Raw genomic sequence first — 15,429 nt, 5'->3', positions numbered from 1 at the left:
GGTTTAAAATAATCTAGAAAACAAAAACAAAACAATTAAGTGGGAGAGAAATAGATGAAACAAGATTGGCAAAATGTTGATAACTATTGATGGTCACGTGGGGGGTTCATTACACTGTCCTCTCTTCTTGTTTATGTTTGAAATTTTCTATAATAAAAAACTAAAAAAACAAAAACAAAAAACCGAGCTACTCTCTCATGAAAGGAGGCTTGGCTAGCTCCTTCTTTCTCTTTGCCCTGTGTCACACAAGGCCTGGGACCTGTATGCCCGGGGAGAAGGCCCAGGCAGCTCTCTTTCTCCATTCAAAAGCACATGCTGTTCTGTTAGACCCACTTGCTCTTTTCCTCTGGTTTGAGGGGCACAGTTGGGATTCATCCTTCTTCACCTTACAGCAGTAACATCACAATCTGGGTCTGGGTTTAGGGGAGAAAGGCAAAGCCAGCCTTGTGACCTGCTTTGGTTTTAGCCTGTCTAGCAAACCTGAGGTAAGGAGCCATCCATAGGGTCTAACCTAGAGCATAAGCGTTCCGCCTCAGGGTTTGGGACCAAGGTTACAGTCTGTAATAAAATGTCACTTGGTCCTGCTTTCTCCTCTGAGTGGATAGCCCCTCAAGGACCTTACGGGCAACCGTGATTAGTCTGGGGCAAGATTCAAGTGTTTCTAGGTCCTTAGCCAACATAGCATCTTTAGTACCGTGTGAGTATCACCTCCCAATCACCAGTGACCTTCCTCTGAAGGGTATTATTCTGGGAGAATTACCTTCTACAGTAATGAGCCTCACCCTATGATGCTGCCATGATTGGTCCTCCTGGATGTGGGAGGCTCATTATTCAGGGAGGAGTGTCTGTGAGTAACGGGCAAAAGATTTATGTGAAACGGACGGATGAGAAGCCACAGAAAGGAAGGACATCTGTCTGCCTAGTGATTGAAAGGAGAGAGAAAAGATCTGAGGCTCCTATTGATGGTATAAATTAACAGAATGATTTCCGAATACTGTTTATGGCGTCAGCCTCATCCCTCACTCACGCAGACCGCAACAGCACATCTAGCACAGATAGTAATCAGACGTGGATGCTTCCCTCCACGTTTGGGACTCCCTTTCCCTTTCAACACTACCCTTGGTGTTCAAGTTGGGGTGGGGGGGGATGGGCAGGAGGCACACAGGGATATGAATTTAAGCTTGATGCAAGAAAGGACTTACCCGTGTAGAGGGTCCCTAGGCTCTGGTGCACTGACTTAGGAAGCCCTCTCAGGAGGGCTTTAGGGACAGGCCAGCCATCCATTTGTCTGCTGTGCTTTGGAAGAAACCTGTTTGAAGTGTGGGGGGCGATCATCGAGATAGCAGCTCCTGATTCTTCTCTTTCATCAACCCTTCCCAGACGTGGCCTCCCCAGTGAGGTACACAAATCTACCTTGGAAAACCCCTTTGCACAGTATCCTCTCTGCCATGAAGCTTCTGGCCTCGGAACACTCTAGTCAGACTTTCCTCTTCGTTCTATGTGGGAATGCCTTGGCATCATGGCCTATGTCAACATCAGGGAGGCCCAAGACACTGTCTCAGCCCTGGCTTGGCAGGTCAGATCATACACAACTCAGACCGTTCTCAACTTTGCCTCCTTTCCCATCTTCTTAGAGCCTACACTACCGCATCTTAAATACCTCTCCATCCGACAAGGATGGTACCCCCAGGTTGTGCCCCACCTCAGAGAAACACAGCTAAAGGTATGAAGAATTATAAAGCCCAGGCTAACGCATCTTTACTCGGTGAAGTCCAGGAAGGTCCAGAAAATTCTAGGATGCCCACCTGCAGGGGAAGGTTCACGTTCACCCCTACGTAATTTGAGATTGGGAAAAGAGCCAGAGCTGGCATGAACTACGATCCCCAATATGAGCATTAGGTCACCTGGACTAAAAGGCTACAAGGGGAGGAAGGTCATGTGTCTTGAGGACTGAGGAAAACTTCCGGAGCTCAGGAAGAGGCAGCATCTCCCACAGTAAGCCGAGTGAGGCTCTGAGTCCAGATGACCCTTCCTTTCAGCTTTGTCAATTCCAGCAGCTCCTCACTCAACATTATGGGAGAACTTCCTCAAACCCCATTTGAGTTTGTGAGTAAAGGTACCTGGGGTTGCTGATTAAGTGTATGTCGGTCCTGGCTCTACGGGATTTTCTTTTGGGATGATAGGCACCATTTCCAAGATTCTATAACTGTTGAGATCCAATCTAATGAGCTCCCAAACCCCCATGTGGAATTGACTATAAGTGACTGCCCGCCTAGTTTATTCTCCTCTTTCTGACACCGAAAGAAAGATGAGATCTCACCTCTGCATGGATTATGTGTTTGAAGGAAAGCTGTTGGCTTTACAGTCAAAAGGATAAATCATAACTCTGAAATTCTATCAAATCCAAACCCAAGACCCTTCCCTTAAAAAACACCATCTTGGGCTTCCCTGGTGGCGCAGTGGTTGAGTGTCCGCCTGCCGATGCAGGGGACGCGGGTTCAGGCCCCGTTCCGGGAGGATCCCACATGCCGTGGAGCGGCTGGGCCCGTGAGCCATGGCCGCTGAGCCTGCGCGTCCGGGGCCTGTGCTCCGCAGCAGGAGAGGCCACAGCAGTGAGAGGCCTGCGTACCGCAAAAAAAAAAAAAAAAACCACCACCTTAGGACTTCCCTGGTGGTGCAGTGGTTAAGAATCCGCCTGCTAATGCAGGGGACACGGGTTCGAGCCCTGGTCCGGGAAGATCCCACATGCCGCGGAGCAACTAAGCCCATGCGCCACAACTACTGAGCCTGTGCTCTAGAGTCCGCGAACCACAACTACTGAAGCCCTCGCACCTAGAGCCCGTGCTCCGCAACAAGAGAAGCCACCGCAGTGAGAGGCCTGCGCACTGCAACGAAGAGTAGCCCCCGCTCGCCGCAAGTAGAGAAAGCCCACACGCAGCAATGAAGACCCAACGCAGCCAAAAATAAATAAATAAATAAATTTTAAAAAAACACCACTTCATCTAAGACAGTCTCAATCCTGGAAACTATTCTAAAGACAGATGCTTCCTTCGAACTGCTTCTCAATACCAGGCCTCCCCATCCAATTTGGACCCCTTCCAACTGTAAAGAAAATGTGAAACTTACTCTTGGAGCTTGCTCCCTCTTTTCAGTGACCCCTTCCATCAAAAGGCTCCTCCTTTCCTCCGGTGATCCCTCCCCAGAGCCCAGTTATCCTTCCCCGCCCTCTAATACATTCCTTCCACCAGATGCATACTGCTGGTTAAGTGCCATTCTCTCCTGCTTCTCAGTCTCCTCTCCTTTCTCTCCCTGAATTTCCAAGAATGCAAAACTAAATCGCTCTCCACAATTAAAAAAAAAACAACCTTGAGTTTCCATTAGGCAGGGCACTGAGGATAGGGAAATAAGGAAAGCAACTTCAAGCAAGGAGGAAAAAATAAGGTGAAAGCAATAGAATAGAGGACAGTGAAAGCTCCTTTCCATCATCTGAGTCCTGTCCTGGGAATCTCCGCCCAACAGATCCTTCTTAGACATAAGCACAACTTACAGAGCCAGAGCCATAGACTGAACCTTCTCCCACAATCTGGGGGACACCTCTGGATGCCACTCCAACCCCAAATACCATCCTCTTCTACTGCCTCCCTGCCTGGAACATAAAGCCTCCCAGCCTGGGGACCTGCTGTCCTCACCTACCATGGAGAACCTCCTCCTTGGACATCTGTCCTAAAATCTGGGCCCAAAAGAGTAGGTTGCCTATTCTGAGACACACACCTAAAATAGTACCTATTTCCCCACCTCAAGGGGTTTCTTAACTTAACCATTCAATATTTATCCATACCTTGTCCATTCATGCTACAGAACAGACATCATTCTAAAAGCATTCATTTACTCATTCATTCATTCACCAGATATTAACTGAGTGCCTACTCTGTGTAGGGCACTGTGCTGGGTGCTAGGAATATAATGGGGTCCCTGCCCTTATGGAGCAAACATTCTGGCAGGAAAGACATCAAATCAATAAATAGTAATAAAGCATGATCAGGACTATAACAGGTGGCTGGGGGGAGGGTGGCAGGTAGGCAAGGGACAGAGCTCAAAGCTGGGACACCACCTAGCAGGAACACCTAACCTCCTCTAAAGAGGGTCCTGCAAGGCTCTCCAAAGGAAGTGACACCTAAGCTGCGTCAAAGGATAAGAAGCAGTCAGCCAGGAAATGAGGAAGGGGACAAGTGTTCAAATCAGAGGGAACGTGTTCTGTCTTCCCTCCTGGGGCAAGGCCAGGAGGGGAGACAGAACATGTTAGGTGGTTTGAGAAATTTGAATGAATGAATATAATATTTGATATATTTGTAATACTTATAGTCAGTGGTTCCATTTGAAAAGTAATTCCCAGCCAATAAAGATACTACAGAGAAGAAGGCTGAAAGTAAAGAGGATGCCTCATTCCTTTATACAACTTCTGTCCGGTAAGCAGTATCAGCTGTGAAACATTCCAGAACTTACCGCCCAGTGCGTTGAAGTTCTGGCCCGCTGTGGCCCCCATGTGGTTCCGGTTCTATGTGGCAAACATTTCCATTTGGAACTCCAGGCATTTTCCTTTTCTCCTTTTAACAGAAGACCGCAAAATTAACAAACTCAGCCCTGTATTCTGTCTTTCCTGCTGGGGGCGGGGGTGGGGGGTGGGGGTGGGGGGTGGTGATGAGAAAATCCAAAAGCAGCCCCAAAATAGCCAATTCTTTGTTATAGCTTTCAAATGCATTTACTGATTTGGAGGCGTTTACTGACTTTCCTGAAAAAAAAAAAAAATTTCTCCTCCTCTCTGCTGATACCTAACTGTCTCACCCAGAGACGGAAAAGTGGAGGCTTTGGCATCAGATGTGACCTAAGTTCAAGTTTCAAATCTGTGTGTAATCTTTACCTTAAAACCTTGAAGATGGTTTTTTTATTCCTCATTTGTAAAACAAAGAACAACAATACCTATATGGAGATGTTACCGGGAGGTTGAATTAGCATATGTAAAGCACTTGGCCTGGGGACTAGTGTACAGTAGAAGTTCCCTTCCATCTTTAACCTCTCAAAAAAAGTGTGAGGGACTCTATTTGCTCTCTCTATACAACTACCTCTTTTCATTTAATGGCTTCATTCATGATATGCTCCCAAGAAATGTCCTCTCCTCTCCTCTCCGCCATTCTACATCAATCCTTCAAAAGTTGGCTTAAAATTCATCCCAGGGTAATCCTGACTGGCCTCACCACACCTGAGCCAATCTATGTTACTGCACATTCATATTTTATTACTGTTCTGACATGCTAGATGCCCAGAAACAGAACCACATCTCAACTTATTTAGCATACACCCTCACGGTCTCTGCTTTGTCCATGGTGTGCACTCAGTAAGCGACACTAAGCCACCACTGGCTCATGTGCATACATTACCTGGGAAGGGACGTTTTTGGGTGGCTCAATTCTAATGGAGGGGTCCCACTCCCCTGGAGGCAGCACCGTCACCTGGTCTAGGAACTCGTCAATCCCCGCCAGGAGATCATCCCGCTCTTTCGCCTTATATGCCACGTCATGAAAAATCTACAGAGAAGAAAAATGTCCTCAGGAAAACTAAAAGTCACTTTACTTAAAACAATTACCAGTGGAGATGGTGAAAGATGAATAAAACCTCTTGATTTTTATCTCTGTCATGGGGATCTGAAATGTAGATAACGTTAGCACTTAGAGAAGTGCAAGGATAAAACAATAAAAAAAAGAATCTAAAGATGAGATGAGTCAAAAAGAACTAAATATATGTCTATTAGTATAGAAAGAGATAAGATGACTCCAAAGTTTTATAATTCTGTTATCTCTTCAAAGAATGGAACAAAAGCCAAGATGCATGAGAAAGAATGGAACAAAAGCCAAGATGCATGAGGAATTTTCCTGATCATAATGTGTAGAAAAAACTGCATGGAATTCCTCTGAAAGGTTCCTCATATGCCTCCAATATGCCTCCGAGCCAAAGACAGCTGATAAAACACAGCCCACGCCCCTCTGCCTGCTAAGACAGAGGCCTCTTCAAGGCCTTACTTTGCAACTTACCTGAGCAGCACAGTCCTCAGCAGGGATGCAGTGGGGGTTCAGGACCACGGCAGCCGAAGCGTCTAGTCACCCTGGTACATTCACATGACAGATGCCGAGAGCATCCCCCTGACCTTTATACTAACCGGTCTCATTTACGTGAAATGGGGGTGAGGTTTCCTTATGTAAATAGCTTGGATGTATTTAATTAACCATCCTCTAGATCTAGAAAGTTAAGTCAGCCTTAATATCTTTCTCTCTAGGTATCCTACTTGGCAAAAATTATTTTCCCAGAGAAAGATTTCTCTGCATCCTTGATTATTCAAAAAGCGAGAGATGACAGAGGAAGAAAAATCCCCCAGAGGGCTTGGTCCTCAGAGACGTGACCTGTACTGCTTTCCAGCAAACATCACGATTATAATTATTTTATCCCCAATGACTAGCACAATGCCTGGCACAGAGTAAATGCTCAATAAACATTTACAAGACGAATGCATGAAAAGCAGAAGGGGTGTGCGTACCTCATCTGTCATGATGGTGGCCATGGATCTGCCAATCTCATGGTACTGCTGACCTTTCCCTACTGGACCCAGTAGGATAAACAAAAATCTGGCAACACACAAAAAGGATTAAATTATGTAAGTAAATATAAAGAAGTGGCATCTTTCCTCTCTAAACAGCAGAACATTTCTCTTTCCTATCAAACAGAAATCATCACAGTACCTTCAATAAAAGGAGACAGACTAATGACGGAGCAATACGAGTAGCCTTGACCTAATAGCTCCACTGTAGGCATTGGAAGCCACCTGTACAACTCATTCAATAATGTGATTATAATTCTCAGGGTTTCCGTAGACACAATTCCTTACTATAGGAAGGACATTTTTTCAAAACGTGGCATTGTAGTGCAAATTCAGGGTTATCTGAATCTCATTCATTGCTCTAATAAGAAAATGATGGGGAGAGGAGAGGGATAAAGCAGTTGAAATGATCAAGCCCTGTAGAGGAGTCTAAATTGTGTCCCGGACATCTGAATACTCTGTAATTAATGGGGCCCTGAATCACCTGAATCACCACCTTCAGAGCGCATGAATAGCCTTTTGAACAAATGTGGACATACTTGCAAACCAAACAAATCCTGCCGGAACTGTGGAAAGAGACATCAATACCTTTGGTCAGAGACGTTTCCCTGGGATACAGCTTGGCAGAACAGGGAGAGCAAGACAGGCTTCCCATCCCAGCAAGCAAGTGGCCCTTGAACACTCTTTGGTTCTCCATTTCCAAGGTCATAGAAACTGAACCGTCAGAGCCTTAAAAGTCTTACAATTCTTCCGCACAGAGGTTGATCAAATATACCCCAGTTTTCTGAGATCATTGCTGAATTTTAAACAGCATTCCCCAAATCAATGAATCCTCCATTTTGGCATTAGCTGGTTTCTTCCACCAGAGCACACACAAACCTGCACACCAGACGGAACGCACTGAGATTTGCGGTCCAGGTCTTTACCTTGTTGGGATGGGCACTTCTGTCAGGCCCGAGAGAAGGACTGCCGGAGACAGCCTCACAAAGGCGACAACGGGGCGGCCCAGAGAGTCCACCTCTCCAACCAGGACATTCGAGGCCTCTGCCCCACTGGGAATTTTCTTCATGAAATGAAGGTCGACCTGAAAATCCAAGAACCCCCTGACAGTGTGGGAGCCATCACCTCACGCATCCATCACCCTCCTCATAACTGACATTCATAAATCATTTTTGATTTAACACGTTTTCTCATACTACTTCACTTGATCCTTACAATAGCTCTGTAAGGTCTAATTAGCCTCACTTTTTATTTTAAAAAATGAATGGAGCCACTGAGACCCAGAGAAGTGAAGTTGACTTGCCCAGGACGACAGAGCTTCTAAGAGAATTTAAATCCAGGGGCTCTGATTTGAATTCCATTACACCATGCCTCCCCAAAGAAGAATGTTTTTGAAGCTCCAGGTCAAATTGTTTCCATTTTAAAATACTGGAATGCTTTGTCGGAGGTTTCAGGGAGCCTTATGAGCTGAGAAGTGACGTGACACTGTCCGCATTTTGGAAGGACAGCGTCGGGGAGAGACCAGAGCAAGGAGAGGCTGGCGGCAGGGAGATCACGGTTTGAGCCGGAAGCTGCAGGGGGCCCTGCTCCTGCGGGAGGCCTCGGACACCAAGCCACAGTCCCCAAGAAGAGTTTCAACCACAAAGTAGTTTTAGGAGACAGTAGCAAAGATACTGCTTCTGCAGAACCCTTGGAGGCTAAGAAGGAGCTACTGGAGAGCAGGTATCAGAAAATAGTTCTGAAACACCAGGAGGTGTGTGGCAGGGAGGATTATTAGTGGCTAGTGGGTTTCAGCATGTTGAATCTGGGGAACAAGCTGATGAGTCAGAGAGGTCTGGGCTGGAGAAGGAAGAAGACATGAGCAGATAGATGGGCCTCCTTTTCTGCAGAAGGGACTCTGGTCCTGGAGAAAGGGTGTTGAAATGCCAAAGCTTATCCAGCTTCCAGCAATGAGACTCTGGGTTCCACTAGAGATCTGCTTAGGCCTGTAAGCCAACTTCCACGTCTCTGCTCACCTTGCTTAAGTCCACGGGACTGTGTTCACAATTCATTCCATTTTTTACTTCAAGACTTGTAGTTGGAACGGACTGAGGAGACACAGTCTGACCTATTTGGAGAAAATCAAACAGAATTCTCCGAGTCCTGCCCTTTCCCCCTTTGACACGCCCCGTCCATCATCAGCTGGCTATGACTATCTCCTGCAAAGTCCACACAGAGAAGTGGTCCAAATGACTATGAAGCAAGGACCCACACACACCTATCTCCTTACCTACCAGTTAGCAGTAAAGGGAGGAACAGAGGTCTTCCTACTCCTGCACCCTCTTCCTGAACCATCTGTGATCCTCTTTTCTTCCTCTATTAAAGGCAGTAATCCTTAACCAGGAGTGCACACCATAAAGTCCTAGGGAGAACTTTTCAAAAACTTAGACTCCCAGGCACATCCCCTGCACACTGTGATTCAGTAAATGTGGGGACAAGGAGACCAGCATAGATTCGGCCTCAGAAAAGGAAACTAGTCAGCAGCTGAAATTCACTGAATGTTTACAACCCACCAGGCACCTGGCTCCAGGGCTTTACATGGATTAATTTATTGAAGCCTCACTGTAGACTGAGGAAGCAGATCTCACTATTATCCTTATTCTACAGAAGAGAAAGTAAGACTTAAAGAGGTTTCGGAGGTTGCCCAAGGTCACACACTTTGCAAAAGGTGAAGTCAGAATCTCCAGCCGGGACATCTGACTCAAGAGTTGACACTACTGCATTTTGCCTCCCTAATCTAAGACATTGGTTTACTTCTAAAAAGCTCCAGTGGAACTTCTCTGGCCCCGAATTATCCCTAATGTGGCTACCTCCCCAAAGCCACATCAGTTCTGAGGCCATTCTGGGGCACCATCTTCTCCGCCGGGGTCCACTGAGATCTATCTGAGGCATGCATCCCTAGTGCCACAAGAGATGACCGTCACCAGCCCCAGCCACCCATCGTGCCTATCCACCAAAAAGGACTGTGTCTAAGTGAGCATGAAAGCATATTAGAGAAATACAGCCCCTACCCTCTAGTAACTTAGCATCTCCAACTAGTTCCTAAATGTCTTATTAATCAAAAGAGAAAACAGTTACTCCTAATAATCTTACCATGTTTATCCATTGAATGTGGATCAGACTGTTTCTTGCCAACCTCAGCAAAGGAGCGAACAATGGGGATGAGGTTATTTCTCTTCTTTTCATTCTGATGATGATGCTTTTTGAGAAGGGCTTCCCGTACTTTAACCCTCATGCTGTCATTCAGGTCACTGAACAGTTCCTGCTGGTCCAGGATCAGGTCTGGAAAGCAGGTGCTAACATGAACACTCAAACTGATGGTCAGTGAACCCAAAGAGACCAAGGTCAAGTGGGGTGAGGGGCAAGGGACAAGGAGTAGGAGAGGCAGTTCTACCAGGGTCAGTGATGTACAGTCTCCGCTTCAGTGCCTGAAAGAGCTGTTTGATGATAGCAGCTGTGACACATTATACGTTATTCATGTAACAAATCATTATTATTAGAAATGGAAACTATTGAGCATTTAACATGTGCCAGGAACGACACTCTGAACTTTTTACATAATTATCTAATCTAATCCTTATAAAAAACCCTGAGAACTAGGTGGCATTATAACAATTTTTACAGATCAGGAAACTGAGGCCCGAACATTACAAAATTCCCCAAGGTTTCACATCTAGTAAGTTGCACAGCTGGGAGTCAAACCCAAGACTGTCTGACTCAAAAATCCACATTATTACCATTTTGTTCTGTCATCTGCCAAAGTTCCTCTACGTTCCCTTTCTCAGAGATTTTAACATTGCTGTGATTGTCAAGAGAAACTATAACTGTAGAACTCCAAATGACTATGTAAAAGTGGAACTTCCAAGAATCATTAAGCTGTTCTTGATTAAGTACCCCACGTGATTACCACCAAGCATCAACCTTTACCTGCCAAGCCTGGCAGAACTGAGGGGGGAAAAATCCCAATACCTGCTACTGAGAGGCAGTCAGCACAGCAGTTAACAGCATGGGTTCTAGCGCTAAAGGTCCACAGTTATCCCACTTCTACCACTTTCTGTGTGATAACCTCTCTGTACCTCAGTTTCTTCATCTGTAATATGGAGCTAATATTATCACCTACCTTAGAAGACTGTTATAAAAAATTAATGAGATGTATAAAGTGCTCATTCACAGTAAACACTTGAGACTGTTTACTCATCCTTATCACTAACACGAATACCTCAGGTACCTGATGGGAAGAACCACAGCAGTTCTACTTCAACCCTACATACCCATTCCCCCACCTCCCCAAAACTCCAACCTATCTTCAACTCCAACTCCATCCATGACTATCCAAGTGCTGGAAGCAATAAATAAAGAAAATCTGTTTCAAATATTAAGTGGAAGATCCAGGTTTCTCTATCTTTAACCTTTATATTGATTGGTTCCTTGCCCCATATTATAAACATGTTTCAGGATCCTTCATCTTGGGAAAAAAAAAAAAAAAGAAGGAGAATGTCCACCCCAGGTCTCCCATTATCTACTGCCTCCTCTCTCCCTCTCTTTCTCTTTCTCTCTCTCTCTCTCCCCTATCTCTTAAAGTTCTCAAAAGAAAAATTCCTCACCCCCTGCAATTTGGCTGCCTCAATGAAATTGCTTTTAATAAAATCATCAACAACCTTCCAGTTGCTAAATCTGGCAGATGTCTCTGGTCCTTACCTAACCTGACCTCTCTACAGCATCTGACACTGATGAATTGAAACTCTCTCCTCTCTTGGCTTCCGTAGGGGGTAGAACGGCGCCTCCCCCACAAAAGATACGTCTATGTACTAACCCCCCAGAATCTGTGAGCGTGATCTTATTTGTGGAAAGGGTCTTCCCAGATGTAACTAAGGATCTCAGGATGAGAGCATCTTGGATGATACTGACAGATATCCTTATGAGAGAGACACAGATAAGAAGTCCAGGTGAAGACAGAGGCAGATTGGAGTTATGCACTCGTGAGCTAAGGGACACCTAGAGCCACTAGAAACTGGAAGAAGCATGGAATAACTTTCCCTTAGGGCCTTCGGAGGTGACACCAGATCCCATCAGTACTGACCCCTCCCTGGGTCCCCATGTGATCCCAGAGAGGCAGAATTACTTGGATACTTGAAATGGAGAAAAGTTTGGAGAAATCTTTATGTAACCTGTCCAGCCAAACAAAGCCAAGCTGAGGAAAATCCTCACATGCACCCAGGTGTTTATCAAACTCCATTCCTAAAACATAGTAACTTACACTCACCTGTACCAGGCAACTCCATCAGACATCTCCCCTTCATGTCTTGCTGAAGAAGTGGGGGTACTCTGGCTCAACTTCATACGTGTCTTCCCTAGCTGCCATATTTTAAAATCTTTCTTTCACTCTAACCCCCTTTTCTCTGCACAACTCCCAGTTGCCCCTTTCTCTATTACCAAACCAGAGCTCTTTTCTTGCACCCATGGCTATTTTCCCCACTAGAAGGGGAGCTCCTTGAGGACAGAAATTGTATCTTATCTTCATTCCCCTGTGCCTAGCACATTATCAAGCATTAATAGATACAAAATAAACGTCTGCCAAATGAACAGGCAAATGGAAGACTTCACACCATGTCATTTGTATCCCATAATAAGCCTGTGGAATAGGTAGGGTAGTTTCTTAGTTTGAAACCCATCCCATAGCTGAGGGCGCTGAGGTCGGGAAGGTAAGTGACTTGCCCAAGGACACACAGCCACTTTCTTCTTTCCTCTACACCACTCTTCCTAATTGACACAAACATTCCTCTGTTTTCTCTCACCTAAACTTACCTGAGATTTCTTCTATGCTGTTTGCATGCATATCGAGAAGGACCGTTCCGTTAATAAGGCAGCTCCTTAGCTCAAAGAGACTGTGCAGTGAAAGGGTTGCAACGTAAGGCTTGCTCCAGCGCTCTCCCCCATCCTCAACATCTTCTTCAAACTTCAACCACCTGGAAGCATTACAAACAACCAGATGTTAAAGACAGAAAATGAGGAATTTTCAGGAGAGAGTTTTTAACGTAAGCCACAAAGAAAGATACCCAAATAATCATATTGAACACTGTAATCTAATCTATACGTTCAGGGTACACTTGTAAGTGAACAAAGTAGGTTATAAAACAGTGCAAAACTGATTCCATTTTTCTTTAAAGAAAAATTTTAAAATACAAACACATACATGTATAAGACATCAAATGTTATATCCCTCATTATCCCTGGCTTGGTAGGATTTCACGTAACGTTCGTCTTCTTTTTGCTTATCTTTATTTTCTAATTTTCTCTAGTGAGCATGCATTGCCTATGCAATTAAAAAAATAACAGATCTAATCTATATCATCTGGATACGTTGACAAATCACATTAATAAAATGATATATTTATTTTTTTAAAAAGCCTATCTGGGACTTCCCTGGTGCCGCAGTGGTTAAGAATCCGCCTGTCAATGCAGGGGGCACGGGTTCGAGCGCTGGTCCGGGAAGATCCCACATGCCGCGGAGCAACTAAGCCCATGCGCCACAACTACTGAACCTGTGCTCTAGAGCCCGCGAGCCGCAACTACTGAAGCCCACGCGCCTACAGCCCGTGCTCCACAACAAGAGACACCACCGCAACGAGAAGTCCTTGCACCGCGACGAAGAGTAACCCTTGCTTGCCACAACTAGAGAAGGCCAGCGCGCAGCAGTGAAGACACAACGCAGCCATAAATAAATTAATTAATTAAAAAAATAAAAAGCCTATCTGTGTGACTTTCAGATGTTGGCAAAGACAGAATGACAAGGCTAATTCCCTCCTTGCTTGGCACCAGGCTGACTGGCCTGTTTAATCCTCTCTACCCAGGAAACACACCCACGGATACAGCAGGTATCCAGGAAGCACTGTTCCAATGAGAGGCGGAGCCACGCTTCGCTGGTTACCCACCTTACCTTCTTCCCCAAGGCTCAGGCACACCGGCTTTGTATCACCCAGAAGCCTCACTTGTCAGTCACTGCAGGAGCTCTAGACATGGCCCTGGTCAATCTGAGGGCTCTTCTGGGGTTTGGGCCTTAGACAAGCGTAGTCACTCTACAACTAATCCAGGGAGGCCTACTGTCGGGCTGGCTATAATCCCAAAGGTGTCTGTGAAGTTGGACTGTCCAATAGGATGTCTCAAAAATTCTGGAATTTCCAGTGAATTAAAACCCAAATGATGCTATGGTTCATGCGCAGGAAAAGGCTGGACCTACGCTATGTCTGCTGGGCGAGGTCTAGACCAAGGCGGCCCCCTCAGGCATCTTATAAGCCAGACCTTTAATGTCAAGAGCCCAGGAGCTAGTAAGCGAGGACCCCCTTAACGTTCTGTGTTTCCGTCACCAATCCCGGGCTCAAGGTCAACTGACATAGGTATTACCACAGACGTGACCAAGAGGCCAGCATCAAGGCTTCCCCCAGAGGACCCTAGAACGTCAGTCCCTGTGTCAGTCATCATGTCTCCCGTGAAGAAATAAAAGGCAGGCAGGCCTGTCACTCACGGAAAGGCACACATTTGTCTGCCCAAGCGAATCCGGGCCCAGGCGATCTTAAGGTCTCACCTGGCTGTCTCCTTCCACTCGGCATCTTCTCCCTCTTTCAGGCAGATCTCATCCAGTTCTGTGAACAGCTCGTGAGGCACATGCTCTTCGTCCTCCTCAGTGCCAAGAATGAACTGAACACGCTGAGATGGCGTGTCTGGAAAATCAGCCACGGAGAAAGGTCTGCTCCCAGCCTCAGCTTACAACAGAAATAGCATCCTGCCACACTCAGCGCACCTGGGGGGCCTCACAACTTCAGGAACATACACAAGATAATCCTGAACTCCGGTCAAAAAGATTTCTTTATTCCCAGAAAAAAAGCTATGCTTTGGAAGCAGTTTCATAGGAGGAAAAAAATTATTAATAAGACCATTTGAAGGAAACCCGTGAGAAACTAGAAATCTGATGAATTTGATCAAAAAGAATGGCTAATTCTCTAGCAAATGATTTCACCTTCTATGATATTGATTTGGGGGGGCCTGAACTGTGAAGTTTTCAGGAAGATACTTTTGATTCTCAGAGGCATTTCTTCTTCCTGGAAGCAAGCTGGGGAAAGTCTATGGAAGAGAGTCAAGCCCACCCCCTGCTCCACGTCCATCCCACACCCCTTCGGCCTCACCAGGCCTCCCCGCGTGGACACCCACCCGCCCTCCCTCCCAAGGTGTTACCATGGGCCAGGGCCTCGGGGCCTTCCTCCCCCTGGCTGGCTCCCTTGCCCCGCCCTCGTCTCCGATGCTTCTGGCCATGGGTTCGGTGGTGCCGATGGCTCTGCCGGCCCAGCGGCATCCGGACCCCCACGTACAGAGTCCTATGACCTGAAAAGAAGCAGAAGGTCTGTGGAGAGAACTCCTTCAGGAAAAGGAGGCTAGTATACATGAGAGGGGAGAAGAAAAAGAGTACAGTCCTTTGGCCTGGTCACAACGCTGTAATGACAAAACTTCAAAGACCTCCAGGACTGAAGCTGTAGAGATGGGGGAGTTGAAGGTCTCAGTCCTGTACGTGGCTGCAAACCTCACAGGAATGTTGTTAAGATCAAAGGAAATAATGGGCGTGAACATGATTTGCAAACTGTAGAGTCCAAAACAAACGCTAGTTGTTGCTACTACAACGATTTGAGCAATTGATAAAACATGATGCAGTCACATCATGACACCTACAGCAGGTCTAGGCACGGAGGCCACTT

At 46.1% G+C, this 15,429-nt stretch overlaps 1 protein-coding gene across 1 annotated transcript in view; it reads right to left on the bottom strand.

The window, feature by feature from the left end:
• Positions 1 to 15,429, bottom strand: part of SLC4A8 (solute carrier family 4 member 8) — a 79,705-nt gene that overhangs the window by 38,960 nt on the left and 25,316 nt on the right. The window contains exons 3-11 of the mRNA XM_027106316.1: positions 14,915 to 15,061; positions 14,268 to 14,403; positions 12,491 to 12,651; positions 9,779 to 9,967; positions 8,662 to 8,753; positions 7,573 to 7,730; positions 6,587 to 6,674; positions 5,436 to 5,582; positions 4,504 to 4,604 (exon numbers count right to left, since the gene is read on the bottom strand). Of these exons, the coding sequence (XP_026962117.1) occupies positions 4,504 to 4,604; positions 5,436 to 5,582; positions 6,587 to 6,674; positions 7,573 to 7,730; positions 8,662 to 8,753; positions 9,779 to 9,967; positions 12,491 to 12,651; positions 14,268 to 14,403; positions 14,915 to 15,061 (1,219 nt within the window). The remainder of the gene's footprint in view (positions 1 to 4,503; positions 4,605 to 5,435; positions 5,583 to 6,586; positions 6,675 to 7,572; positions 7,731 to 8,661; positions 8,754 to 9,778; positions 9,968 to 12,490; positions 12,652 to 14,267; positions 14,404 to 14,914; positions 15,062 to 15,429) is intronic.

Source organism: Aethalodelphis obliquidens, unplaced genomic scaffold (genome assembly GCF_003676395.1).
Source record: "Aethalodelphis obliquidens isolate GAN/ISIS:26980383/991018 unplaced genomic scaffold, ASM367639v1 scaffold8, whole genome shotgun sequence".
In the NCBI taxonomy this organism is placed as follows: Eukaryota; Metazoa; Chordata; class Mammalia; order Artiodactyla; family Delphinidae; genus Aethalodelphis; species Aethalodelphis obliquidens.
The sequence above is the reverse complement of the archived record's forward strand: the minus strand, read 5'-3'. Positions and strand labels throughout refer to the sequence as shown.